Source organism: Callorhinchus milii, unplaced genomic scaffold, assembly GCF_018977255.1.
Source record: "Callorhinchus milii isolate IMCB2004 unplaced genomic scaffold, IMCB_Cmil_1.0 Scaffold3, whole genome shotgun sequence".
In the NCBI taxonomy this organism is placed as follows: domain Eukaryota; kingdom Metazoa; phylum Chordata; class Chondrichthyes; order Chimaeriformes; family Callorhinchidae; genus Callorhinchus; species Callorhinchus milii.
In genome coordinates this window covers 40,129,657-40,157,038 of record NW_024704744.1, presented here as the reverse complement: position 1 = coordinate 40,157,038, position 27,382 = coordinate 40,129,657, and the positions used below count along the sequence as shown (strand labels likewise).

Below are 27,382 nucleotides of genomic sequence, written 5' to 3'. Positions count from 1 at the left end.
CTAGAAGGCGCTATATCAAATACAAGATTTACTATTTTATTACCTAGGCTGACATTCCAGTAGTTATCTACAACTGTACAGTTTTAAGTTACTTTATCCATCAACACCCCCACCCACCCAAAGTTTCTCCATTTAATTCAGATTTTTAAACCCCAGTTCGTATATCAATATTGCTACATAAAACTACATCTGCTGTATTTCCACTCACTCACCTAAGCTACCAAGGATTACTTCTAAACTTACTAGTGCAGTAATCATAGGATTTTCAAAAAGTCAAGATTAATTCATGGCATAGTCTACAACTCATTTTGGATTCAGTGACCAAAGAGAGACAGGGAAGAACCACATTTCAATTGTTTTAATCATAAGTTTTAGATGGCAGAGAATTTAGAGGCTGGGGAATCACTTGAAGAACAGTGACCATAACACAAGAGGTTATTTTATGGTGTAAACTAAACCTAAGGATAATATAATTAATGTACAATGGAATCTCAATTATCAATGTCTTACTCAGGTGTCTAATTATGCATCACCGAAAGGAGAAGAAGGAATAATTGAGACCTAAGTAATCTTTTAGTGGAAAACATTGAACAAAAACAAAGGAAATTGAGTTAAAACGTACTGGCAACAGTGACCAGGCATCAAGAGGTTAAACAACATAATAATCTAGGGGAAAAAATAAGAGATGACACAAATAACCTCCCCGAGTTAGGTTGAGTCGCTTTGTAGAGTCACTTTGTGAGAAAGAATAAAGAATTGATCATCATTCCAAGAGATGGATGAGTTCAAAACTAGCTTTTCATACAATATTAAAAGGCTATCCAATGATCTGATGCTTAATTCAACCTATTCAGCAAAACTGTGTTTTATTGTTTACACCTTCAAATGGCATGCACAGAGTGCATCTGCCAGATACTGCAATCATCAAATACACTGAATGTCCTCTTTGTCTATAGCCTCCAAATAAAGCACCATTACTTTTATCAGTGAATGGATTTGAAATCAATCTGCTCTTTTAATCGCGAAGCCAGGGATATTATGAATGTCTCTCATTGCTCCTTTTCACAAATGCTGGTATCTTATTTTAATTATTCTAAGGCTACTGAAAATTTATGGCCAGTGCTCATGGCTTGAATGACAATTCTATTCTTCTTTCTTTTACTGTATACAATTCCCTTTTACTGAGTCCCCTGAGAAAGTGTCACAAATTGGTGTCACTCCACCGATTTTTACCTTCACTAACCTGGCAAACACCCCAACATATCCAAATATTCTTTTACCATTAGTTAGCAAAATAGATTCCTCCCTCCCCTCTACCATAAGTAGGTGCAGTCAAAACTTGATGATGTGTCAAATTCAATTGTCCACCAGAAGGTCTTCTATATGATTATGGAAAACATTTGTTTGGACTCCAATCAAGATGACTAAGACAATCTTAAGAGCCCAGATTGATGAATGAAAGTATTTTTCTTTGTTGCTTGAAAAAGTCCTGCACAAAATGAGTTTGGACATTTTCAATCCAGCAGTTTAAAATATTTATGAGACCACATTTATAATATTTTATTGTAGATTTGTGAATCTTACCTTCAGAAGTAAATTTCTGAATGTGTTGCAAGCAGAATGAAATATTGCTCTAAATTATGGAGAATGCCCCAAACAACTAAACTGGGTTTCAATGGAGCTGATTAACACTTTTTAAAAGAGATGGCTGAACAACTTGGAAACAGCAATAAAGGATAGTGGTGGAGGTTCTATTTCAAAGAACATCACAATTACTGGACACATTAAATTATCACGTCATTGTTTGTTTGCAAAAAAGCAATCACTGCACTTGACAGCACATAGTGTAAAGTTATAACATGTTACAAAATAGCACCTTCTGTCTTTAAAATCAATTATTTCTGTAAAATTGATATGCTAAAATAAACACTTCAAACATTTAAATAGCAAGATTTCTTTACTTCCAGTCTGTCTCTTGTATTTCCCTACCTATTATCTACCTTTGTTGCATCTTTCTTTCCACTATTTGATTCATTAATTTCTTATACTGCCAAATAATCACTATTATTTTATCCAAAGCTTCAACCATTTAAGATTTTTTTTTTAAAAATCACTGTTGCCACCGTTGCTCTTTAATATTTTTTCAGCATTTTATTTATTGTTACACTGAAAAAAACAGATAAGGTCATCAATTGAAGCCCTGGGCTGGGTAGCACATCTAAGTCGAGAGGCTTTTAGACTAGTGCTGCAGTTCACAAGATCATAAAAGATGTTTGGATGAAGAGGGTCGTTTGGCTGGTTGCCAAAAATGATCTCATTTTTGGGGAATAGCCACCCTACCATTCTTCATCAAGCTATTTCAAATGAGTGTAGTTTGTAGGTGAATACCTAATTTGGGTGAAGATATATTTGCCTGGTGTCTGTCTTGAAATTGCCCTTTGAATACTAAGCTTGTTGTCTTGTCTCAGTGAATCGGAAAGTATAGTTATAGGTTTACCTTCTCAATCCAATTTAAAATCATATATATCTGCATAAGGCTCTCTCTGAGACCTCCCCTTATCAAGCCTGCAATAGCCTAGCCTGTCTAATTGCTACTCACATCTCATTCTGGGGATCATCCTCACTCCTCTTCTCTGCACTGCCTCTTGGGCCTTGGCAACCAGAATGCATGTACTGCAGTAATCCAGGTGCAGTCTGACAGGAGCACTATACAGTTTAAATGTGACTATTGCGGACTTGAATTCAAGTAATTTGGCAATGTCTCGACAACGTGATATGGTGCTGTGTCAAATGCAAGGATTGTTATTATTATAATATAGTCCAGTATCCTGCAAGTTTGTTCTCAACATCCTGGGTTGCAGAGGGGAGGACTTTGAATTACTGATCATTAGCCTGCCAAGCTCATACATAATGCCTGGCATCCGTGGGTCTGGTCCGAGCATGAGCCAGTACCTTTGCGATTGGTTTGACTAAATGCAATGGAATGCAATGGTCTTTACCAGTTTTGTAAATTTCTGTTTCTCTCCTTCAATTATAATTTGCACAAGATTTTTTTCCAGAAATCACTCAGGTTAACCCTTGAAATTTCAGATACTAAGGTGGTCATGGTAGTTGACTTCAAGGATCTGTATGATAACACTATAAATATTATTTTATGAGACCAAACCAAGGGCTGTTTTAAAAAAAATAAACAGCCTTCAATAAATATGCTTAGAGAACGCTACAAGATTATATGGAGAGATAAACACTTTGACTGAGACCCAAAAAATGGTCTTTAGCACTACTTAGGATTAAACTCTAAAAATCAAACAAGTTCAATCAACACGTTGTGAACAGAGGAACGCAACCTTATCAAAGGTATCTTGAATCCCAGTTTTAACAATACAATAACATTTGCATTTGTATAGCAGCTTTCACGATGGAAGGACGTCTCAAAGCACTTGACAACATGAGCTGGGGATGGAATGGGGAGAGATGACCAAAAGCACGGTCAACAAGATACATTTTGAGACATGCCTTGAACGAGGGGAGGTAGAGAGCCAGTTGCATGGACTCCGGAGTAGACTTAACAGTCAGATTCCACACCACAATATCACTGTGATTATTTTAACGCACAAGAATCACATTTATAATGCTAGGTCTTTTATTACTTTAGTTCGGCAAATAGGTTTTATTAATTTACAAAGATTTACAAATGTAAATAACATAATTATTTGGGATCTCAATTAAGATTGGAAAATTACATTTTTTTAAAAATAATAATATCCAGCTCACAAGGACTCAATTCATTGTGAAGTGAAATGGTTTCTACATTCATCTTATTTTTGTCTTTCTGATCCGACCATGCATCAGAAATACACCATTAGTCCATATGAATAAAACATCATGACTTCCTGAGCACCCGTGAACAATAACTCGGTTTACATATTCAGAACTCATTTGCTTTTCTATATTGTATTTACCCTTGAAAGGGAAAAAACAACACTTTACTGTGCATATAGGCTGTCAATTATAATATGTAATTAATGTTCTCTGTATAAACAGGAACAAAAATTCCATCAACCTCTTGAATGACCTAACTGGTCAGCACAAAGTGCTTTTCCAGGCAGTGGTAAATTAATTAGGGTATCCAAACTGAAAAAAAGTCTTGCATTCTTAGGTTGATAAATTATTTGATTACTGCAACAATGTCCTCTCTTTGAAAAAAAATCAAACCTCAATAACTCATAGGATGCTCCGTGACACTCAGATAATGCCCAAAATTGCACTGAATACTTTACCAAGCTATTATAATTTTTGATAGATTACCATTAGCTGCTGTCTCTCAAGATCATTGAGTGGCTAACTATGAATATCTGCTGGCCATCATTTATGCTTAAACAAACATTGTACAGAATATTCCTAGAGCACATCTGTCCAAAGTAGAAAATTTGATGAGTTCTTCCTATAATTACACATACAATCAATATTTGTGCATTATCCCAATGAACACTTTTCAGAGTCTACTTAATGGCTATTCATCTTGTTTCAAAACGTCCAGTGTGGAAATTTATAACTTCGGAATCTCATATCAAAGGCAAAAGGTTCCCCACCCCACCTCTATGAAATTTTGTTATAGTTACATACATTAACCACTGCAGGTGACAGCTTGAAATGCCTTCTCCTAAAGTGCAGAAGTGAGAGAATGCAGACCCAACAGAACTGAAAACCAAAACATAGTATTTGCTGTGGGATACAAATAATCGTTTCCAGAACAGAATAACTGTACTTGTTATTATCTTTAATAATAATAATAATAATAATCCTTGCATTTGATATAGCGCTTTTCACGTCAGGAGGACGTCCCAAAGCGCTTCACAGAATACACTGTAAAGTGAATTGACTGTATATTTGTGGGCGAACGCGGCAGCCAATTGCGCACAGCAATGTCCCACAAACAGTCGTAGATTGAAAATGACCAATTTAATTATTGTTTTTTGGTTTTTTGGAGGGATTATTATTAGGCTCTGTGTGGAGTAAGGAAACTTGCCCAAGGTTTCGCCCTGCCTGGAACTGAACTCAGGTCTCTCGCTTGCAAAGCGAGTGCTCTAACCACTGAGCTACAGGACTCCGTGGACTTTAATCATCTAATCATTTCCTCCTTTGTTTGCCTAAAGTAAGCGTTTCAAGCTTGGTACATTTAGAAAAAAACATTATTTTTTAAATTTTTTGAAACTGTTTATCAACAATAGAAAAGCTTTAAAACCCCACAGACACCCATCCAGGAATAATCTGAAAGCTGCACCTTCAATATCAAAATGGTCTTGGCTTAAATTTAGTGAACTGCGATATCCTCACTAATTGGGACTAATCCCTCGCGACTGAAAACAATAATTCAATCTCCCAAACTATATATCAAAATATCAACAAAATATTTTACTAAACATTTCTCTAACGTAAAATCAAAAGGTGAAATGAATTTATGCATTGTATAAAAGAGTGTGTGTCTTTTGGTGATAAAACTCACAGAAAATGCAGGAAAAAAAAACTGACACAGTGGAGCTCTGTATTTGCTCAAAAAATAAAGGAACAGCACTTCTGGGAAGCTTATCTATAGCCACATGGCATGCTGATACTGAGCTAACTCTTTGCCTTATAATGTCAAGGAAACATTGTTGCTGCAGTGACTTACTCTGTTACATTTTTGTTCAGGGTTAAAGTAGAAATTGTAAATGTTACAATCTGGTGATGTATATCTACTAATGGAAGTTCTACAAAAAATATAAATCACAGTAATCAACAACGCATTAATCTGAAAATGTACATGCTTCTCAGAAACAGTGCAGCCTGCATTAGGAGATTGATACCATCTTTACAGCAATATACAAAATGGGACTACAATGAAACTCACATTATACTGAGCAAAAGTGGCATAAGATTTGTCTAGCTGTCCACCATCAGATTTGTCTTGATGCTCAAGTAGCATTAGCTCTCACTGTCTCAAGACAAATGTTCCTATTATTCCAAGGCCACCCGGAGGACAAGGGACAACCCCAAATATCCCTGCTCCACTAAAAATGTCCATTTACTGCCTCTGCATTTTTAATTCCAACACAAAATGCAAGGAGTTCATGAAGGTAAAGAAGGGGACGCCTTTTCAAAATTGATGTCCCTTCTCTCCCTTTTCTTTTCCACTGTCATTCGCTTCTCCAAGCTTCACTCCTGTCCGGGGGTCCAGCTTTACATTCTGCACTTACTGCATCGTCTTCAGCTCACCTGATTCCAGCCTGAATCCAACTGGCTGTGACCTTGACCCACAACTAGCCCAACTCCTGAACACCTAACAAACCTTCTTCATCTGTCCTCATAAATTGTTTTATCCTTCCTTCAAAAATGTTGTCATCACTCCCTTTACAAAAAAGCATTTGTTTGATCTATTTTCCTAAAAACTACCACCATAATAATACTCCTTACACTTTATATAGCGTTGGGAGGACATCTCGAAGCACTTCACAGGATTTTATTGTGAAATGTAGGGATTGTATATTTTTGTGGGCCAAGGTTCCCAAATATGTCAGTCATCTAGCTACGTGCTCACTTCTCTCAACGTTTTCTGTTCAAGTCTCTTTCGTTTGGCTTTATCCTTCCCTCAGCATTGAGACTGCCATGGTCAAAGTCACAATTTGTACGCTGCATTACTCCAATTGTGGCACATTGATCTTCCTCAGCTTCTTAACTACTTTCAACACTGCTGTCCATTCCATTCTTCTTTATCACCTCTCCTTTAAGACCATCTCCATGTCATGCTGCTCTCAATGGCTCAACTTCACCTATCTCTATACAACTTGAAATCTCTGAGACTCATCACTTTCTCCCTCTCTCCCTGCTTTTAAATATCTCCTAAAAGTTTATCTCATCAAAAGTGCCTTCAAATCACCTCTAGTTTCTTGCTCAGCAACCACCATTTCCAATGTTAAATGCTTGGCACATTGTTTAAATAAAGGGTGCTAAAAAATATATGCTGGTGTCGTTGTTTCCCAAAGCAAGCAACTCTTCTGACCTTAATTTATTTCTCATGTGGTAGCAGAAATACCAAGATCAAACAAACATGAACAACGTGAGGTAGACGGCCTCCTTCACCTACATGTAGTTTGGGTGTTTTTGGAGCATTAAAGTAAGGTGTGATAATTCATAGGTTTGTAATAATAAATAATAATCCTTACATTTGATGTATCGCCTTATCCCGTCTTCGAGACGTCTCAAAGAGCTTCACAAAATATACTGTAAAGTGAATTGACTGCATGTTTGTGGGTGAAACACAGGAACCAATTGCGCACAGCAGTGTCCCACAAATAGTCGTAGATTGAGTAACCAAATTATTATTTTTTTGAGGGATTATTATCCCTGGAAAGCTATCTGCCAATTGACTAACAACTGGGTTCCTACGTATTGCTAGGTAAATAGTGGTGTGTGGAGTAAGGAAACTTGTCCAACATTTCCCCCTGCCCGGGAATCAGATCCAGGTCTCTTGCTTGTGAGATGATATGCTGTAAAGTGTAGTGAAACTAGGGGTGTTTTGAAGGCACTTGATGAGATAAACTTTTAGGAGATATTTTGTGGGCAAAGCACAGCAGCCAACTGTACGATAAATGAACCTAACTCCTTCTCCTGGCATTTGATCTTGCATAACATTTCTATTTACTAGCACTTCCTCAGCGACAAAACACTATTTTAATGTGGAAGATATAGGTTGCCCTCCGTCCCACCATCAGAGGTTGTGCTTTCAACCACTATGTCCCAAAACTCTCGAACACTCTCCCTCAATCCCTCCACCTTGCCCCCTCTCTCCCCTCTTCAATCCTGCTTACAGCCACCTCCTCCCAGCTCAGAGCTGGGCTCTGCCATGTTAAGCGCTCTGAGATGCTGCCCTGTGTGGATGGCGCACGTATATAGCTGTTGTTGTTTGATTACTTTTCTTTCAAATTTAATTGAGGTTACATTTTCTCTAATTTTTTTGTAAGATCCCTTGTCCTACACAATATTCTATTGTCATGAGACCTATTGCCAGGTATTTGGCAGACATTATTGTTCTTGAGGCAGCTTCAAAGAGGTCAAAGATAACTCTCCCTACAATTTCTTCTCCCTCTGTGAGAACCCATGGAGAGCCAAGGAGCTGACACATCATGCTACCCTCAAATTTTGTCTTCCTAGGCACTGTCCTTGAGTGGTTTAGGTCGTACCCTTCTCACCGTCTTCACTTTGTCTCTACAAATGGCTTCTCCTCCACCCCCCGCATTGTCTCATGTGGTGTCCCTCAGGGCTCTGTCCTCGGTCCCCTCCTCTTCACCCTCTATATGCTCCCCCTTGGTGACATCATCCGCAGACATGGAGTTAACTTCCACATGTATGCGGATGACACCCAACTCTACCTTTCCTCCTCTACTCTCAACTCCACGACCACCGATGTCCTGACAGCTGCCTGTCCGACATCGAGTCCTGGACGAGAGACAACTTTCTTCAGCTCAACGTGCGAAAAACCGAGGCCCTCCTGATTGGCTCACGTCAGCGCCTCCGCACCTCAGGCGCTGACACCATCAGCATCCAAGGCTGCACTCTCCACCTCTCAAAGCCAGTCAGGAACCTCGGCGTTTTGTTCGACCCTGAGCTGTCCTTTCTCCCTCACATCCGCACCACAACTGGCACCGCCTTCCATCACCTCCGGAACATCGCCAGACTACGGCACTACCTCACCCCTCACGCTGCTGAAACTCTGGTCCACGCCTTTGTCACCTCAAGGCTGGACTATGGGAACTCTCTCCTCGCCGGCCTTCCCGCCACCTCCCTCCACAAGCTGCAGGTCATTCAGAACTCTGCAGCTCGTGTACTGTCCCGCACCAGGCTTCGGGACCACATCACTCCCACCCTCGCTCGCCTCCACTGGCTCCCCATCCCCCAGAGGATTGATTTCAAGATCCTCATCCTCACCTATAAGGCCATTCACGGCCTTGCTCCCTCCTACCTCTCTGACCTACTATTCCCCTTCCTACCCGCCCGTACCCTCCGTTCCTCCGGCTCCGGTTTGCTCCACGTCCCCCACCCCAACCGCCCTACCATCAGCCTCTCAGCCCCGAGGCTCTGGAACTCTATCCCCCAGTGCCTTCGCCTTGCTTCCTCCCTCTCCTCCTTCAAGGCCGGTCTCAAAACCTTTCTCTTTGACCGAGCCTTCAGCTCCCCTCTCTGCTCTCTTCCCCCTCCTCGCTCCCTCCCTTCCCTCCCCTCACCCTGACCATTTCCCCAATGCTCGGGTCCTGACCCAACTGTGCAGCGCCTTGGGACGTCCCCCTGGCGTGAAAGGCGCTTTATAAATGGAATCTTGTTGTTGTTGTTGTTTTCAGAATTAATGAAACTTTTTCAAAAAAATGCAGCTCAGCACCTTAGCTCCATTTGTGGTCCAACATGCTGGTAGCAACGAAACAGAATGTGAAGTTGTAGTTTCATTGTCTCAATGTTTGATTAAATCACTGAGCACATAATGGATTCATAGATGAATATATCTTTAAAAGAACAAGGTGTTAGCAGACAAAGATGAGAACAGTGATGTATAAAATCATAATCCATGCATCAGATGAATAATTTAAACTATAACAAATTGTTCGACAATGTAACACATTACCGGTCAGGGTGGATGAGCCTCTGGCTCCAGATTTAAGCTAATTCTTTGATTGTATTTATGTAATAATAAGACAAAACAATTACAGAAATCAGCATGCAGCTTGAGCAAATGGCAACATGACACTCAAATATAAACACATAAATACAAATACCATCAATCAAGAATTCTTTTATTCTGCTATTATCAAACAAATTAATTGTGAATTCTAAGGCAACTCACAAGGTTATGAATTCAAGGTACATATTAGATCAGTTGACTGCTAAAGGTACCAACACATTAAGGCTAGGAACACTGAGGTTTTGTCTGCCTATTCAGCTGAATTTTGAAGATCCTATGGCTCTATGGGAAAAGAGAAAATTCTCCCAGTGTGGTGTCCTGGCAAACAATCCTTCAAATAAACTAGTTATTCACTTCATAGCTATTTGCATGGCTATCTGCACACAAATTGGATGTCACATTTATAAATACAATTTGTCACTCTTGTAAAATGGCAATGGATCCAAACCTCAGCCTGAATCAGCTCCCTCAGGACAAAAGCTCATTCAGCACTAGTTGCTTAATTCCAGGGCCTCGTGTAAGGGGCTCAACAAACTCAACCTTCATTGGGACCTTGCTGTCCTTGAAGAGACAATCACAATGCCATTTGCCCCTTCTCAGGGTGTTCCTCCAGGATAGTATCCAAGCAAAATTTGGTATTCACCACAACTCCAGGTAACAGATAAAAATCAACAATCAGGACTGAGGCCTCTTGTACATTCCAATCAAATTATCAAATTGTTTGTCACTCACTTTTATAGTTATTTGGGTAACGTGTCAAGTATTTTGCCTGGGACTTCCTAACTACTGATTATTTATGAATACGTCTTTTATATGAGACCATAACTGCAAGACTGCTGCACATAATTAGTTGTGGTTACTATGGTTATTGGTACTTGTGGAATGCAAGGTTATTAAATCACCTTGACGTCCTCCCGAAGTGAAAGGCACTATACAAATGTAATTTTACTGTTGTTGTTGACCTACTTCAGCTGGCTTGTATCTTAGCGGCTGGGAATTCAATAATGAAAAACATCTAAATGATCACAAATTAAATTAAGGTAGATTTTTGACAATTTAAGATCATAATGCCTTAAATGTGATCCCTGAAACATAATTATTTAACATGAAGTCCACTTTACAGGGAAGCATTACTTTCTAAATTTATAAAATGTGCATTTAGCAAGTAGATGTACAGAAAAGCATAAACAAGCTGCTTAATTTAAACATCGAGGACTTGAGATTCTGCCTGGTTTAAGACTGCAAGACTATTTTCGCTTAAGATGTAAGATTGTGCAATTTCGTAGAAATTTGTTAAACTCAGTCTTAATTTAGAACGTGAGGCAAGTGAGAAAAAGAGGATCATGGGCCAGCAGTTTAAGAGCTGCAAAGTCCAGGAGAGGATCTCAATGAGGAGGAGCGTGGTTCTTCTTTACAACTGTGGAAAACCGCTTTCCAAATTAAGACTTGGATTTAAGACCATAAGACCATAAGATGTAGGAGCAGGAGTAGGCCATTCGGCCCCTGAAGCCTGCTCTGCCATTTAATAAGATCATGGCTGATCTTCTAACCTAATTCCATTTACCCGTCCTGTCCCCATATTCCTTAATCCCTCTATCGTTTAGAAATCTATCAACCTCAGTCTTGAATATGTTAGGATTTAAGATTTGTTTCACAATTCTGACCAATCTTAACTTTGAAGACCAAATGGTCTTATATGCTAAAACAAGGTAGAATTACATATCTTAAAATCTTCAAGTAACATTTTATATTAAAAAAAAGACATTGTGGTTAGTGGCTGAAAAAGTCTGGGCAAAATGAAGTGACTGAATTAACAATTCTTTCCAGATTGGATAATAAAACTTATACTCAAAAGCTAGTGGAGTAGATAAATGCTGTCATTAATTGAGTTTGTCAGCATAATTAGAAGCAGATCAACTTCAGTTTGCTTTAATAAAGTCATTTATGAAACTAATTTGCACCGTTTCTGGTGGTTGATGTCATCAAGGCATACACAGAGCTTCAGTACTCCCAAATGATCTACCTGCAGCAAACTCACCAGATTTTAATTAAGCTTGGAAGCTCTGATCAAATACCACAGCAGGGTTGCTGTCAATGGGAAAAAAAAATCTACACAAGCTACAGAACAATTAAATTTACAATCTTTAAAACTGAACATTTTACTTTAAAAAATCTCAACTAAATATTATTTATATCTTCAAGGAAACACCACTGATTCATGTACCCCATATTGCTACTTTTTTTAAATAATCATCATGACACAAAGTACATCCATGGAACTACTCAGTCTTTTAAATACTGCAGTAGTATTAGTCTTTTAAATACTGCAGTAGTATTAGTCTTAAATACTGCAGCAGTAGTGGTACATAAGTATCAGATGATTTCCATTTTTCATACACCCTTAATAACAGTTCATGCTACAGGGATTGATTTTAAGAAAATCAATTTTATTCCAGGTTTTTCTGCATAGAGTTTTGAGATGATATAGAAAGTCAGTAGCATATGGTTCCTGCTTGAAATTCATGGTTAATAACTAAATACAGCTTAAACAAATGGTACGATTAAAAAATCACTTAAAAAATCATGCTTAATTCTGGTCTAATTGAGCCATAAATAATTTATCAATATTACAACTTAAAGGAATAGTTTTAGAAGCTCCTGTGTGTTTTCCAAGAACATTTTAAAAAATTTATGTTTCCTTGTAGCAATTGATTTTGAGCGTGCACTCATTAATTGGTATTTCAATTAAAAAAAAACTGATTTTCAAAAAGTTGTTACCTAAATAGCTAAAGGATTGACTGGGATTTGGAGTCCATATATTCCACTTCCTTCCTACCCTTTTACCTCATCTATCTAAGATGTAAAGGTTCAAACTTGAAACTCTATAGCTATCAAAATAATCTTTAAATTACAACAGCTGCCAAGTGCAAAAGAAATATAGACCACCTTCTCCCAAATCAAAATCTAGCAGCACCCTGAATTGCATCAAGACATTAATTTCAGCATGTTTTTAATCTTTTTTTTACCCCCAACTGTTAGATACTATTTGCCACAAGAGAACCTGAAAAAGTAGGAGACTTTGTAGGTCATATCCATCCATTACTGTCCTAGGTATCTCCATCCACACTCTGCAAACCGCTCAGGAGGATAGGGCTAACATACAAATGATGAAGCAGCACATGCAACTGTTAATTCAAATTGAAGGCTGAAACAAGCTGTCTCATTAGTCCAAGCAGATGGATCAGAAGTAATGACTGAATAGACAAATTTTAATTTCCCAAAAGCCAAACAGAACTGGAAACCTTTCACAGTATGACTTGAAAAATCAACAGAAAAAGAGACCGTGTCCATCTGTCATCCCAAATGCCTACATTCCTCTACCCCTCTCCATTTTTAATGGAAATAGGAAGCTATTTTACAAATAATGTAACAACCACCCACAAAGCAAGGGGTAAAAATCTTATTTCTGCCAATACTGATCCCACCAGAAAAATCTAAAATGCATCATGCTCTATACTGTCTGCAGAATGGTACATTTATCACAATATATGAAGAAAAGAGCAACAGCAAATCTAATGTTTAGAAATCTGTGGCAGTATAAAGACAAATGCTCTATAAAATGAAATCACATAATGGCTGCTGCCACTCAAAATACCACCATTGGAGAGGAAACAAAAGTTAAATAGAAAAACAAATAATATTTTAGTCAAACTCAGTTACTCCCTGCGTTTCAGCACTGTGGCATAAAAGAATTGAGTCCAGGGAATGTGATGGATAACATGAACTGCTACTTATATTGCCTACGAAACTCACATTCCCAAATGTATGAAAAACACGTTTAAAGCTTCATATTCTGATTTTTATCTAATGTGAAGTTTCCAAATCAATTTTGGATGTTTAAACTAAATGACATTGCATTGAATGTTCTTCCAACTAATCAAATGCCAACATATTGTATACACAGCCAGGCATCAGATACCATGTTATCTTCCAATAGATGATCTGCGCACTTTCACTTGTTCCTACAGTGTGCCAAATTAGGTCTCTTTTGGATTTAGCTGAGTCTGTGTAAAAAGAGGACTTGGCACCATTACTAAGAACAGATGGATCTAGTTATCTTAGGATGGAGGAAGGATGGAGACCATTTAAAGCTGATTAGAAGGGAAGCTTAACACACATTAAGGATTATGAAATGACTGGAGGGAATGTTTGGGCATGAAGGTAGAACAGGAAAGAGCATTGAATGTAAATATACTGTACCACTATGAATGCCATACAAGCCAGACTGCTTATTTATGTTGAATAAATAGGCTCCATGAGTTACTACATGAATGGTTATCACAAGGGTGCCTTAACATGCTGTTGTATTGAAAGGTGTGAACTAAGCTTATCCCCGCAGTTTGCTTCCTATTTTAACTGTGAAGAGGGACCAAGCAAGGCTCCATGTCACAATTAGGTAAAGTCATCTGAAACCTTACGTATCTCCCTAACTACTAGGCAATGGCCTTCTTCTTTTGGCCAAAGCAGTTTCTTAGTACTGCAGAAAATAGTAGCAGATATAAATTACCTGAACCATTCCCTTGATATAGAAGGTAGACAGCAGTAGCCTTTGCTACATTTAATCAGGCATTTGAAGTGCAGCACAATTTTTCTCCTGTCCTATATCCTTTTAATTTTTCTACTGTAACCACCATGCAGGAAAGCACCTTTTGAGAAAGATTAGTTGACAGAAATCTAGTCTGGTTGCTGGTAACAGCAATTGAGGATTATGAGTTGGCAAAAGTAAATCCTTACCTCTCTTACCAGAACGAAATGAGCAATAATAATAAAAATCCCTCCAAAACCAAAAACAATAATAAATTGGTCATTTTCAATCTACAACTGCTTGTGGGACATTGCTGCGCGCAATTGGCTGCCGCATTCGCCCACAAATATACAGTCAATTCACTTTACAGTGTGTTCTGTGAAGCGCTTTGGGACGTCCTCCCGACGTGAAAAGCGCTATATCAAACGCAAGGATTATTATTATTATTAAGATCTTTGCAGTATATTTTCCCACAAATACACAGTCACTCCGCTTTACGATAAATCCCTTGAAGCACTTTGCTACATCCTCCCAACATGAAAGACACTACCAAATGCAAGGATGGTTATTTTTTATTATTATTATATTTGGGCTATCAGACACATGGTACCCGCTCTCTGGAACTCGATTCAGGTTCCTACATCTTGCTCCCTCCCTCCCCTCTTTCAAGGTACGCCTCAAAACGTACTTCTTTGATCTTGCTTTCGGCCATCATTTCCGTCTTCACCCTCCCCACCCCCCACCACCACCACCCACACCCCGGTCAATTACCCAGCCAGAATTGTCGAGTATTTTGGGACATCCTCTCAACGTGAAAGGCGCTATATAAGTGTATATTCACTTGATAAATTCATAAACCCAGTGATATTCCAGCAAACCTTGCTCTCCACAGAAATACACTTTAATTATTAACATCCAGCTAAAAGTTTGTCTACAGCAGAAAAATAGACATCTACTTTTAAATAAGATAACATTCCAATGTAGTACTGGCGGTGCGCTGGATTGTTGGAGTTGCCTTCAAATAAGACATTATACCAAGGTCCTGTCTGCCTGTTTAGGTAGATGTTAAAAGACGTTAAAGATCCCATGGCACTATTCAAAAATAGAAGGGAGTTTCTCCCAGTGTCCTGGCCAACAATCCCCCAAAAGTGGTCATTCACATCATAGCTGTTTGTAGATCATTGCTGCATGCAGATTGGCTGCCTCGTTTGCCTACAAATACAGTCACTATACTTTGTAGTAAAATAATTTGAGATGTCTCAACAATATGATAAAGGTTCAATAATTGTTATTACTCTATTATTATAAGTGCATTCTGGAATATTACAGTATTTTATTTACAAAAAAGGGTGCAAGATCATCAAAAATATTAAAATAACTTTATAAGAGAAATAGGTTGTACTTAAGAGGAATTCACTGCCACAGCGATTGATAGATTCATTTCGCATTTACTCTTCAACTTGATTAATTGTCTCCCATTTTTTGTGTAAGCAAACATTGTGAAACTAACCTTCATTTCTTCATCAAAAAGACAATGTTTTAAAATAAACAGTGTATACCAACATACATGTCGGGAGGACATACCGAGGCGCTGAACAGTCTGTGGTGGGGGGGGAAATCAGGGAGGGTGGAAGGCAGAGAGGGTAGGAGTGGCCAAAGGCACGGTCGAAGAGGAGGGTCTTGAGGCATGCCTTGAAGGAGGCAAGGGTGGGAGCGAGGCGAAGGGAATGTGGGATGGAGTTCCAGAGGATGGGGGCAGTGAGGCTGAAGGGCCGACTGCCGATGGTGGGGAGGGCCGGGCGGGGGACATGGAGCAGGCCGGTGCCTGCTGAGTGGAGAGAGCGGACAGATTGAAGACGAGAATTTTGAACTCTATTCTCTGAGGGATGGGGAGCCAGTGAAGTCGGGCGAGGGTGTGTAGGATGCGGTCTCGGAGCCTGGTGCTGGAGAGGACACAAGCTGCAGAGATCTGGATGATCTGCAGCATGTGAAGGGAAGAGTTGGGAAGGCCAACAACCAGAGCGTTAGCATAGTCGAGCCTGGATGTAATATAGGGAAGTATAGGATTAAGAAAGGCCATGGCTATGTATAATACTAATAATAATAATAATCCTTGCATTTGATATAGCGCTTTTCACGTCGGGAGGACGTCCCAAAGCGCTTCACAGAACACACTGTAAAGTGAATTGACTGTATATTTGTGGGCGAACGCGGCAGCCAATTGCGCACAGCAATGTCCCACAAACAGTGGTAGATTGAAAATGACCAATTTTATTATTGTTTTTGGTTTCTGGAGGGATTATTATTGGAGGGATGTCCCAAAATGCTGAACAGTCAGGTGTCGGGGTCCGAGCATGGGGGAGGGGGAGTGGTGTAGGAGTGAGGGAAGGCAGAGAGGTGGGAGAGAGACCAAAGGCACGGTCGAAGAGAAGGGTCTTGAGACCGGCCTTGAAGGAGGCAAGGGAGGAAGCCATGGCGAAGGGACCGTGGGATGGAGTTCCAGAGTGTGGGGGCAGAGAGGCTGAAAGCCCGGCCACCGATGATAGGGTGGGTGAGGCGGGAGACATGGAGCAGACCGGAGCCCGCCGAATGGCGCTGAACTCTCTAGCCATTGGTAGGGAGTCAGCAGGTCAGAGAGGTAGGAGGGGGCAAGGCCATGGATGGCGTGGAGGGCGCTATATAAATCCAAGTTGTTGTTGTTGTTGTTGTTGTTAAAGGTTACTTTAACTAGTTTTACTTCACTTTTCAGTATATTCTGTGAAGTGCTTTGAGATGTCTCAAAGACGGGATAAGGTGCTATATCAAATGCAAGGATTATTATTATTGTGCATAGCTCCCAAACTAAAGAAAAAGAGTTGACTTCTGGGTCACCAAAACATCACTTCCTGTTTTTTGCACAGGCGTAAAGTGGGAAACGTCTTTGGCAGTGACCTGATGACCCGTAAGTCAATCCTTTTAAGCATGGGAAGCTAAAATAGCTGACTTCAAGATCATTAGGTCGACAACAGTGGTAACTTCCTATTTTGCTTCTGCACAGCAAAGCAGAAATGATGTCTACCTAATGAATTGGATGTTGGCCATTTTAAGTGTACAAAGCCATCAGTGCAAGAGAAAAACATGCAATGAATGGAGTCCACAATGCAACACCAACATTAATTTGTGCCAGAGTGAAGTATGTTAATGAGACCGTATTGTATTTCCAAAGTTCAAAATGTACAACATGATACCCATGTCTAATAGTTCCCAACTGCTTCTATTGGTAAAAGTTTATGCTACAATTTATTTTCTCCTTACAAACATAATTTTGTTTAAGGTCAACTGTGAGAACCACAGCTTTAAGCACATTTGTTCTATGCTCCGCCTTTCCCTAGCTCCGCAACATTGCCTATCACCACAGGCCGCCGAGACCATCATCCACGCGTTCATTACAGTCAGACTCGTCTATACAAACTCCCTGTTTGTCGGCCTGCCCAACTCCTCCTTCCACAGGCTGCAGATCATCCAGAACTCTGCAGCTCGTGTCCTCTCCTGCATCAGGCTCCATGATTCTATCATCCACATCCTCGCCTGACTCCACTGGCTCCCCATCACTCTACAGTTCAAGATCCTGGTCCTCACCTTCAAAGCCCTCCATGGCCTTGCTCCTCCCTACTTCTGTGACCTCCTAACCCCCTATCAACCTGTCCGCTCCCTCTGCTCAGCGGACTCTGGCCTGTTTCGTATCTCCCGTCTTACTCGCCCCACCATTGGCGGGCGGGCCTTCAGGCTTTCTGCCCCCACCCTCTGGAACTCCATCTCACATTTCTTTCACCTCGCTCCCTCCCTTGCCTCCTTCAAGACCCATCTCAAGACCCTCCTCTTTGACCGTGCCTTCGATCACCCTCCTACCATTCCCGCCCTCCACCCCTCCTGATCTCAACCACTAGCTCAGGTGCGGATTCCTGACTGTCCAGTGCCTTGGGACATCCTCCTGTTGTGAAAAGCACTATCAAATGTAATTTGTTGTTAAGTATTCCTGATTATAACATACCTCACAAGGCAAAGAGGGACAACATGATTACATCCCACCTTTTCTAGGAAGAAACAAAGGACTGAATAAACTCCAATAGGAGAAAGCATCAAGTGCAATTTGATATTACAGTATGCGACTGATTAAACATAGCATTATCTACACATTCATTACTTGACATTTTTATTGATTCGACAAAATGAATTACAAGTTGGCAAAGCAAAGTAGAAAAAAATTAATATGTCATGTAAATTATACATGATTGTCAAATGCATTGTCATTTGATTGCTATTTGCTTCTGTACACATACTCAAGATATGCCAATGATACTTTCTAAATGTTAAGAAAACAAATCTAGGACAGATTTAAATGAACTCTTTCGGTTTGGTGGTTCCTTTGATGACTCAGTGAGTTTATCCATTAACCATGCAGATTGGGCAGGTCTTGATTCTCAGTGCGTGGTGAGAGACAGGGAGGGAGAAAGAGAGAAAGAGGAACGAGAGAGAAGAGAGAAAATGAGGAGAGGAAATAATTGAATAGCTGCTCACACTTAACCAGCATCATATAAGACTGATGACTACCATAGTGAGCCACTTGTAGGGTAACTCATGCCAATTTAAAAAAAAATGAAAAAGGTCAAAAGAGAGTGAAAATAGCAAAAAAAAATCAAATATTGGAAGCTTTACACTTTATTTCCTATTTAGGGCTAAATAAGGATATACATAGTCTATAACTTTTTTTCTTAGCCCTGACCAATCGTGATATGGTATTATCACTTTTCTGAGAACTGTCGAGTATCCTGAACTCATTCTCATATTTACAACCATCATAGCTGTATTTGGCCATTGACTGGATCGGCACACACAAAAAAAATATTTTCATCAACAACAGACTTCAAAACTGGTAAGAAGTCAATGCTTTCTTCGGAATGAGAATTTAATGGCCACAGTTGTGCCAGTTAAGCCCTCCCTCCTAATGCCAAGACATAGAATAAAAAAAATTGCATAATTTTGTTTTTAAACATAGTCATTGCATATTTCCAATGGTTTTCTCAAGAAAATATTTTTGAACGCAACTACTAATGTTGGTGCTTTGAACTCTCCTAAAAGGAGACATTTTTCAGAGGTTGCTTTATGATGCTTAGAAATTGATGAATAGTAGAGCAAAGAAGACGTGACATCTATAATCAGCAGTTTTTGATGCATCTCCAAATATTGATTGGAAGTATACTCCAATCAATTAATCAAGGATAAAGAAGCTTATAGATCTGTAAATGCTGATCAAGTACCACATTGATCTTTATGTCCACTATATGAACTGCGGAAAGGAGTAAAATGGACAGATTCATTAACAATAGGAATAATTAAATGGATTACACTGATCAAAAAACAATACGTCAACTCTTAATGAATAGAAAAAAATGTAGTTTTTTCTTGGATTCAGTTGAGTTCTAGAGAATGGACTTACGGATTTATTTGGCAAACTTTGTATGGACCTAACATTTTTTTTAAACATTTGGTGAGTCGAGCATCTCACACTTGCAGAAATCCATCACCATGCTTAAAAGTATCCAAACTAGAGAGTTCTACATATGCATGCCATCTACGAATTCCACCTTTGTATGGATTCCACCTCCGTATAGTAGAATGGAATGTACCATTTTCTCCCCAGAGGAACGCACCCAACTTACCCAATGCTGTAAATAGGTGCAAATTGGCAGAAACTAAAGCTTGAGTACCCCAAAGCTTGAATGTGCAGTGCAGAACTGCTGGAGTTTAACTAGTTAAACTCACGCAGCTTACTATTGCAAACACTGTCTGGCATACTTCCCGAGGTGGAATCTGGGGCCAAAATCCATGGGGGAGTGGGGTGGGGGGACATTGAATGGTTGAAACTTACTAGACAAAAATGCTCAAACATATTTAGTGATGTGGTTTTACGACATTCTCAAAATTAAAAATTTGGCAGTGTGATGGCTGTGATTCTGTTTCCCTATTCTCAAATAAATTGCACAGAGACCTGACACTGCTGCTTCAGAGAGTATGAGCTAGTTCAGTTCAGATTTAACATAGATTTCACTTAAAGTACGAAATAAAGTACTTAGAAAGAAAACAGATTATAATTTTAAAGGTTCTTTTTAACCTTTTTTGTTCAATGCAGCAAAGATCTAAATTGACAGGAGAAATTCAAATAGCCCACAGTAGAACACAAATTAAGTGTAGAGCAACTACAAATGACTTGAATTATCTCATCCAGCCCAATGTTTTTAAATATCTGCTAATTTATAAGCAGACATTCCTGCCAGTATTAGTATTGCCAGCAAAGTTTTCAGTGTGTTAAGTGCAACAAATATTATGCAACTGTATAGGGCCCTGGTGAGACCACACCTGGAATACTGTGTCCAGTTTTGGTCTCCTCATTTAAGGAAGGATGTACTTGCCTTGGAGGGGGTGCAGCGTAGATTTACTAGGTTAGTACCAGGGATGAAAGGATTGAGTTACGAGGATAGGCTGACCAATTTGGGCTTATATTCTCTAGAATATAGAAGAATTAGAGGGGATCTTATAGAAACCTATAAGATCATCAAAGGGCATGATAGAGTAGATAGTGGGAGATTGTTTCCCCTGGTTGGAGAAACTAAAACCAGGGGTCACAACCTTAAAATCAGGGGCCAACCCTTTCGCACTGAGTTGAGGAAGAACTTCTTCACTCAAAGGTTAGTGAATGTATGGAACTCACTACCCCAAAGGGCTGTTGACACTCAGTCTTTGAACATATTCAAGACTGAGATAGATAGATTTCTTATTGCAAAAGGGATTAAGGGATATGGGGGTAAGGCAGGGTCAGGTTATTAGCTGGAGTTCGATTAGAAGATCAGCCATGATTGAATGGCGGGGCAGGCTCAAAGGGCCGAATGGCCTCCTCTGCTCCTACATGTTATGTTATGATCTTGAACCATGAAGACTAAGAATTTCCCTGATTCAATTCCTGTGCTGTCTTTGTTATTTGGAGTGGACTTGGAAGAACAAAGGTTGTGAATTAAAATGTGTAGAGAATTCCGAAGAGGCTACAGAGCTCTGAATATGTTGAAGCTTCCTGTGAATGCAATTAAGGAGACAGACTAGAAGAACATTGGAAAAACGTGGGGAAGAATAGGAGATTCCCTTGTCCTTCACATTGATCCAGGACAAACAGGAGGATCTGCCCACAAAAAGGGAAAGCTGCTAAAGGTTGGTGTGGTCAAGCCACATCTGGTCAGACAAGAAAAGATACAACTTAATATTTAGCTTGTTTCACTGGTATGGTTCTTGCTTTCAATTTAAATTTGAAGTGCAAATTACCCTTTTACGTCCTACTGTTTAACTACTTTTTTTATTTGCTCCTCTGAAAAAAACAGAGGAGGATTCCATTGCTAAAAGAAAATTAGCTGCTGACTTCGCTTACAAATACAGTGTCACTACACATAAATCACCCTGCGGAGCACTTCCACAGACACCAGTCTTCCTTTGGCACCTCATCCAAGTGGCTACTTTTTATGTATGAGCCTTTATCATAAGAGGTCACTGGATATTGACGAGGAACAAGGAATCTGACTAATTACCCCTTAACCTAATATTATGTTGGCACATCCAGTGCCATACAGAGATCAGCTGGCTCAAAGTTTGTTCAGTCATCAGGAGGCAAAATATTTTTTAAAAAAATATAGGTATATACATATTACTTAATTTTACATTGATATCTATAGGATTGCGTATTTAGTTTAAGAACACAATTTTCATTGAAATATGATACAATTCACATCCCATCAGCAGCTTAATAGCTTCTATTCTCAATTTAGCACATTTTAATTCATTATTCTCATTTGTGGAGTCTAATTACTGTTTGCATGTAATAAATCGATATTACAAGTGATCAAACCTATTGTATTTAAAGTAGGATTTGTAAAACTAATCCATGCTGATGACTTTCCAAATTGAAACACCGAGGATAAAAACAGCATTATGAGTTTCATTTAAAATGCAAAATTGCTTTGTGGTTGGTGTCCTAAATTATCCAATAACACAGGAATACTATGAATTAAACTCAATCAAATAAACTGGAAGTCAATAAAGGCATTGCATTATTTGGTTTTAAAGCATCTGGGATTTTAGTAGTGATTCTCTGGAATTAATTTATTTCGAAAACATACAACTTATTTCCCAATTGTAGAAGAACGTAGGGACTACAAACATACTGGACAAACCCAGTGCTATATATACACAAGATTAAATGGGTATAATTCAGTGATAGCAATAGTGGTCGGACCAAAAAGACAAGATTTAAACAATTTTTTTGACTGCTTTTAGTTGCAACATATGGTATTCAAATGAAGAGAAAATACCCAAAAGCAAAAGGCTGACAAATCACTTCAAACCTGAACTCTTGAATCCATAGGGATGTAATATGCCAGCAACACTATATACTTGATGTAAAATATACCTTTTATACTGACAATCTAATGTAGCAGAAAACAGTACAGGACCATTTGGAGGATGTTTGTTCATACCAACTAGCATCAAAACGTTATGAATTTTTATGTCAGAAAACTCCCAGATAGTTTGATGGATCTCCTGTGTGTCATAAGTCAAAACGATAGTTATGACTTCATGGACATGACAAATGTCACACTACTTGGATGCTGGTTAGTGGTCAGTCTGTTTATAAATGTGTTTTTGTTCTTAGAGATTTTCAGTTCCAGTAGTAAGTCTCAGTGCTGCCAGCTTCCACTGCTCTAAAGCCATGTTAAATGCTACCTGCATTTTTGCTGCAAGATAAAAAATATTTTTNGTAGCTTTGTAGTAAAGGTGTTTGGCATAGCTACATTAAAAGGGGCAAAAAGGGTAAAGTGCAAGGATTATCACACTTATATTTTTAAAAGATTCTCTTATCAAATGAAATAGGTATTTACAAGAAGGTTGACTCAGATTTAGAGCCCAATCCGTACATTGATAACCAGTTTACAAAGTACCTACTTGCTCTTCAACATCTTGTGTTTATTTCATCGGTACAGAATTTCAAGTAAAACTACCATATACGCAAGTCAAATGCAAATGAAGAAATTTCTATTGAAGCAATTATCATTCCTGCCATTCTTTTCTCCCACCAGGAACTTGACTTCAATCTGGATTCACTTAACTGCAAATTAGTTTTACATTTATAATGCAATATGATTGTATTTATCATTTAAAGTGCAACTGCAACCCCTAACTCCAAATCCACAAATGAATTTGCCACTGCAATAACAGTCCTATATATTAAACAGCAGATGTAACGTGCAAAAAGATTCTGGAATTATTCCAATACTAAATATCACCACAATGATCTTATAAAACAGTAGCCAAGCACAAAATATTTATTAGATTACAATGTCCTCTAAATAAAACCATAGGATTACAATGCCTGGTTTGCTAACCACAAACAACTTAATGGTGTGTGCTCTGAGTTGTTCTGCTTTGACTACAAAGTTTAGCAAATATGTCACTTGTTAATAATTGTAATGAATTTTAAATTATAAACACAGTAATATTGCATTATACATGAAAACACATAAAATTGCACTGCAGTTAGTGGAGAGAATAGAGGCAAAACAAGAAGAGTGACAGAAAAAGCAAATCATAAAAATAAATTATATTTCTTCAGGGTGAAACCTTGGGCAAGTTTTCTTACTCCACACGTCTAATAATAATGCATCCAAAACAAAAACAATAAAATGGTCATTTTCAATCCTTGACTGCTTGTGGGACACTGTTGTGCCCAATTGGCTGCCGTGTTTCGCCCACAAATATACGGTCAATTCACTTTTCAGTCTATTCTGTGAAGCGCTTTGAGATGTCTAGAAAACGTGAAAAGCTCTATACAAATGCAAGGATTATTATTATTATTATATAGTACTTTAAGTATTTTAATAATTTTTTTGAGATTTTCACAGGTAAATACAATTTATTCATCAATATTCAACGTTGATTAAAGCTAAAATGTTTATTGTTTGAAAAGTGCAATTTACCTGATGTCCTCCCTTTAGTTGCTCCACAACCTTGTCATAACAAACCTCCTCCATATCATGTAATTGCTGCATCTAGATAAGCAAGAATACAAAATTCATTGTAAGGATAATGCTATATGCTTGAAATGATATGACATATGTAATCATCAAGATCAGGGGCTACAGGGCTAGGTAATGAATAGCTTTTCTCACTTTGCCCTGTAAGAGCAACCAGAGGACAAGTACAGCTTCCATTTGATGCAATGAGCATTCTCCCTTTCTTGATAAACTCATTAATCTTTCGGGGTGCACTTCCAACAGGTGGAGAATCATTCTCAATGTTATTTGCCTCCTTTTAAAAATCCTTTTAAAAATCAATTGAGGAAATACAGTCCCTTTTGCGCTGGGGCTAGTGTGGAATTTTCCAGTCTCACACGCATCCACATGCTGGCAATGTTCGCAAACTTGTTTCTCAATTTGCAAACAATATACTGTCAAAACTATAAATATAGGGATTAAAACATTTTTGTGGAGAGATGCAAGAGTGAAGAAAGAATAGAGATCATCTTGGAAGCCAATTTTGTGCAGGGTCGATGGATAGGTTTAACTTATGAGAGAAGAATGGAAGAAAACAGAAATGTAATATGTACTAACACAGTATAATATTTAATTTGTACATAGTGCCTTTCATGTCGGGAGGACGAGGTGCTGGACAGTCAGGAATTTGGACCCAAGTTGGAGGTCGGGAATCGGGATGGTGGAAGGCAGGGAGATTGGCTGAAGGCATGGTCGAACAGGAGGGTTTTGAGAAACGCTTTGAAGGGAAGGGAGGGAGCAAGGCAAAAGGAATGTGGGATGGAGTTCGAAAGAGTGGGGGCAGAGAGACTGAAGGCACGACCATCGATGGTGCTAATGATACAGGAATTGGAATAGTAAAACTAAAATATCTTAGTCTTTGAACAAAATTTGTATACCTGCATCCAGTACTTTCATTAAATTGACTCGTAGAGAGTCATTGATGTAGAAATAATAATATGGATAACATGTCTCATCCAAGTCATTGGAAAGACACCAAACCTTGGCTTTATGCAGGAAGGGTAGAAGGGAACCAATTGATGATTTTGTCCCCCACCACTCTCCGGTTGCCCTCTCCAAAGTCCAATTAAACAACGTGTGGAGAGAAACCTAGGATTAGATTGCTAACCTGTGATATGAAACATTAAGTACTTTAACTCTAAAGACAGAAAGATAAGGAATTTGAAAATTTCTGAAGAAAGTTGTGTCCTGCAGAGGTGCCTTTCACATACCATAAATGCAAACTTAGCTACAGATTAGAGGCAATATTGAATCCGTTAGCCTCCAGGAACACTGACATTCACAGAACAAAGAAGCAAGCAACCGAATGAGCAGATGTAAAAACTGGTTAGAATGTAATGGAAAATGCTGCCAAATGAGGCAATTTCAAAAGACAGATCCGTAACCTAAAAATAATAGCAAGATTGCATGGAAACCTCAGAAGCAGAACAAATGAAATAACAGAGAAAGCCAAGTTGAAGCACAGGTGTGTCAACATGGCTTTCGCTCGAGATAAGTACTTTTGGAATTGCGAATAATGTAAGTGAGCTATTCCCATAATGAGATTTAATTATCAGCTGAGATGCAAGGGTGAAGACCATGAAGAGAAAGGGTATTACAAGCTAAGTTTCAAGTTAACCAAAAAAAACTTAAGTGTTTTCAGTACTCCCTCGTGAGAGCTGTTCTTTTGTGCTAGACTTATATAGAAATAGAAACAACAACAAAATCACATTTGTATAGCACCTTTCATGTCAGGAGGAAGTCCCAAGACACTGAACAATCAGTGTTTTGGACCTGAGATGGGGATCGGGGAGGATTGAGGGCTGGGGGGAGTCAGGCGAGGTTAGGAATGATAAGATCACGGAGCCTGGTGTGGGAGAGGACATGGGCTGCAGTGTTCTGGATGATCTGCAGCCTATAGAGGGAGGAGTTGGGGAAGCTGACAAGCAGGGAGTTTGCGTTGTCGAGCCTGGATGTTTTGAATGTGTGTATGAGGGTCTCGGTAGCCTGTGGTGTGAGACAGTGGTGAAGCCGGGTGATGTTGCGGAGGTGGTGGAAGGCAAAGAGGATCATGGCACGGACATGGGGTAGAAAGGAGAGAAGAAGAGTTGACGGTCAAATAGGACTGGCTCGGTAAGGTGGAGTGTGCATCCTTGGATGGTGATGCTGTCAATGCCTGAGGTGCGGAGCCACTGACAGGAGCCAATCAGGAAACCCTCGATCTTGTTGACGTTCAGCTGTAGAAAGTTAGCTCTCATCTAGAACTTGATGTCTGATAGACATTCTATCAGGATAGCAGTGATCCTGGAGTCAAGGGTGGAGGCAGAGAGATAGAGTTGGGTGTCATTGGTATACATGCGGACGTTGACCCATGTCTGCGGATGATGTCACCAAGAGGGAGCATATAGATATTGAAGAGGAGGGGACCAAGGACACAGCCCTGAGGAACGCCGCACGAGACGGTGTGGGGCTAGAGGAGAAGCCGTTTGTGGAAATGAAGTGGAGACGGTATGAGAGGTACAATCTGAACCATTCAAAAACAGAACTATGAAGGTTGAGGTGAGAGGAGAGGCGGTGGATGATCAATGATGTCAAAGGCAGCAGAGAGGTCAAGGAGGGTGAAGAGGCAGAGGGAGCCTTGGCTGCAGATGGACAAATTGTCATTTGTCACATTGACCAAAGCTGTTTCTGTGCTGTGGGCAGCACGGAAACCCGATTCAAGGGGTTCGTGAAGGGAGTGGCAGGAGAGGAAAGAGCAAAGCTGGGAAGCAATGACTCATTCCAGAATCTTGGAAAGGGAGGTTGGAGATGGGGCAATCAATCTGAATCAACAGATGGTACCAGTTATTTACCAACACACCAAAAAGGGAAAGGACAGATTAAGCTATTTCCCCACCAACAGTTGTAATGTTGACATCGGAACAACTGACATGAATGAAGAATATGGCATATTGCAGTAGACTGCAATCTTTGTAGATTGTA

At 39.4% G+C, this 27,382-nt stretch overlaps 1 protein-coding gene across 2 annotated transcripts in view; it reads right to left on the bottom strand.

The window, feature by feature from the left end:
• Positions 1-27,382, bottom strand: part of ascc3 (activating signal cointegrator 1 complex subunit 3) — a 339,566-nt gene that overhangs the window by 166,729 nt on the left and 145,455 nt on the right. For both annotated transcript variants that reach the window (XM_007899134.2, XM_007899135.2), the window contains exon 13: positions 24,347-24,418. In XM_007899134.2, the coding sequence (XP_007897325.1) occupies positions 24,347-24,418 (72 nt within the window). The remainder of the gene's footprint in view (positions 1-24,346; positions 24,419-27,382) is intronic.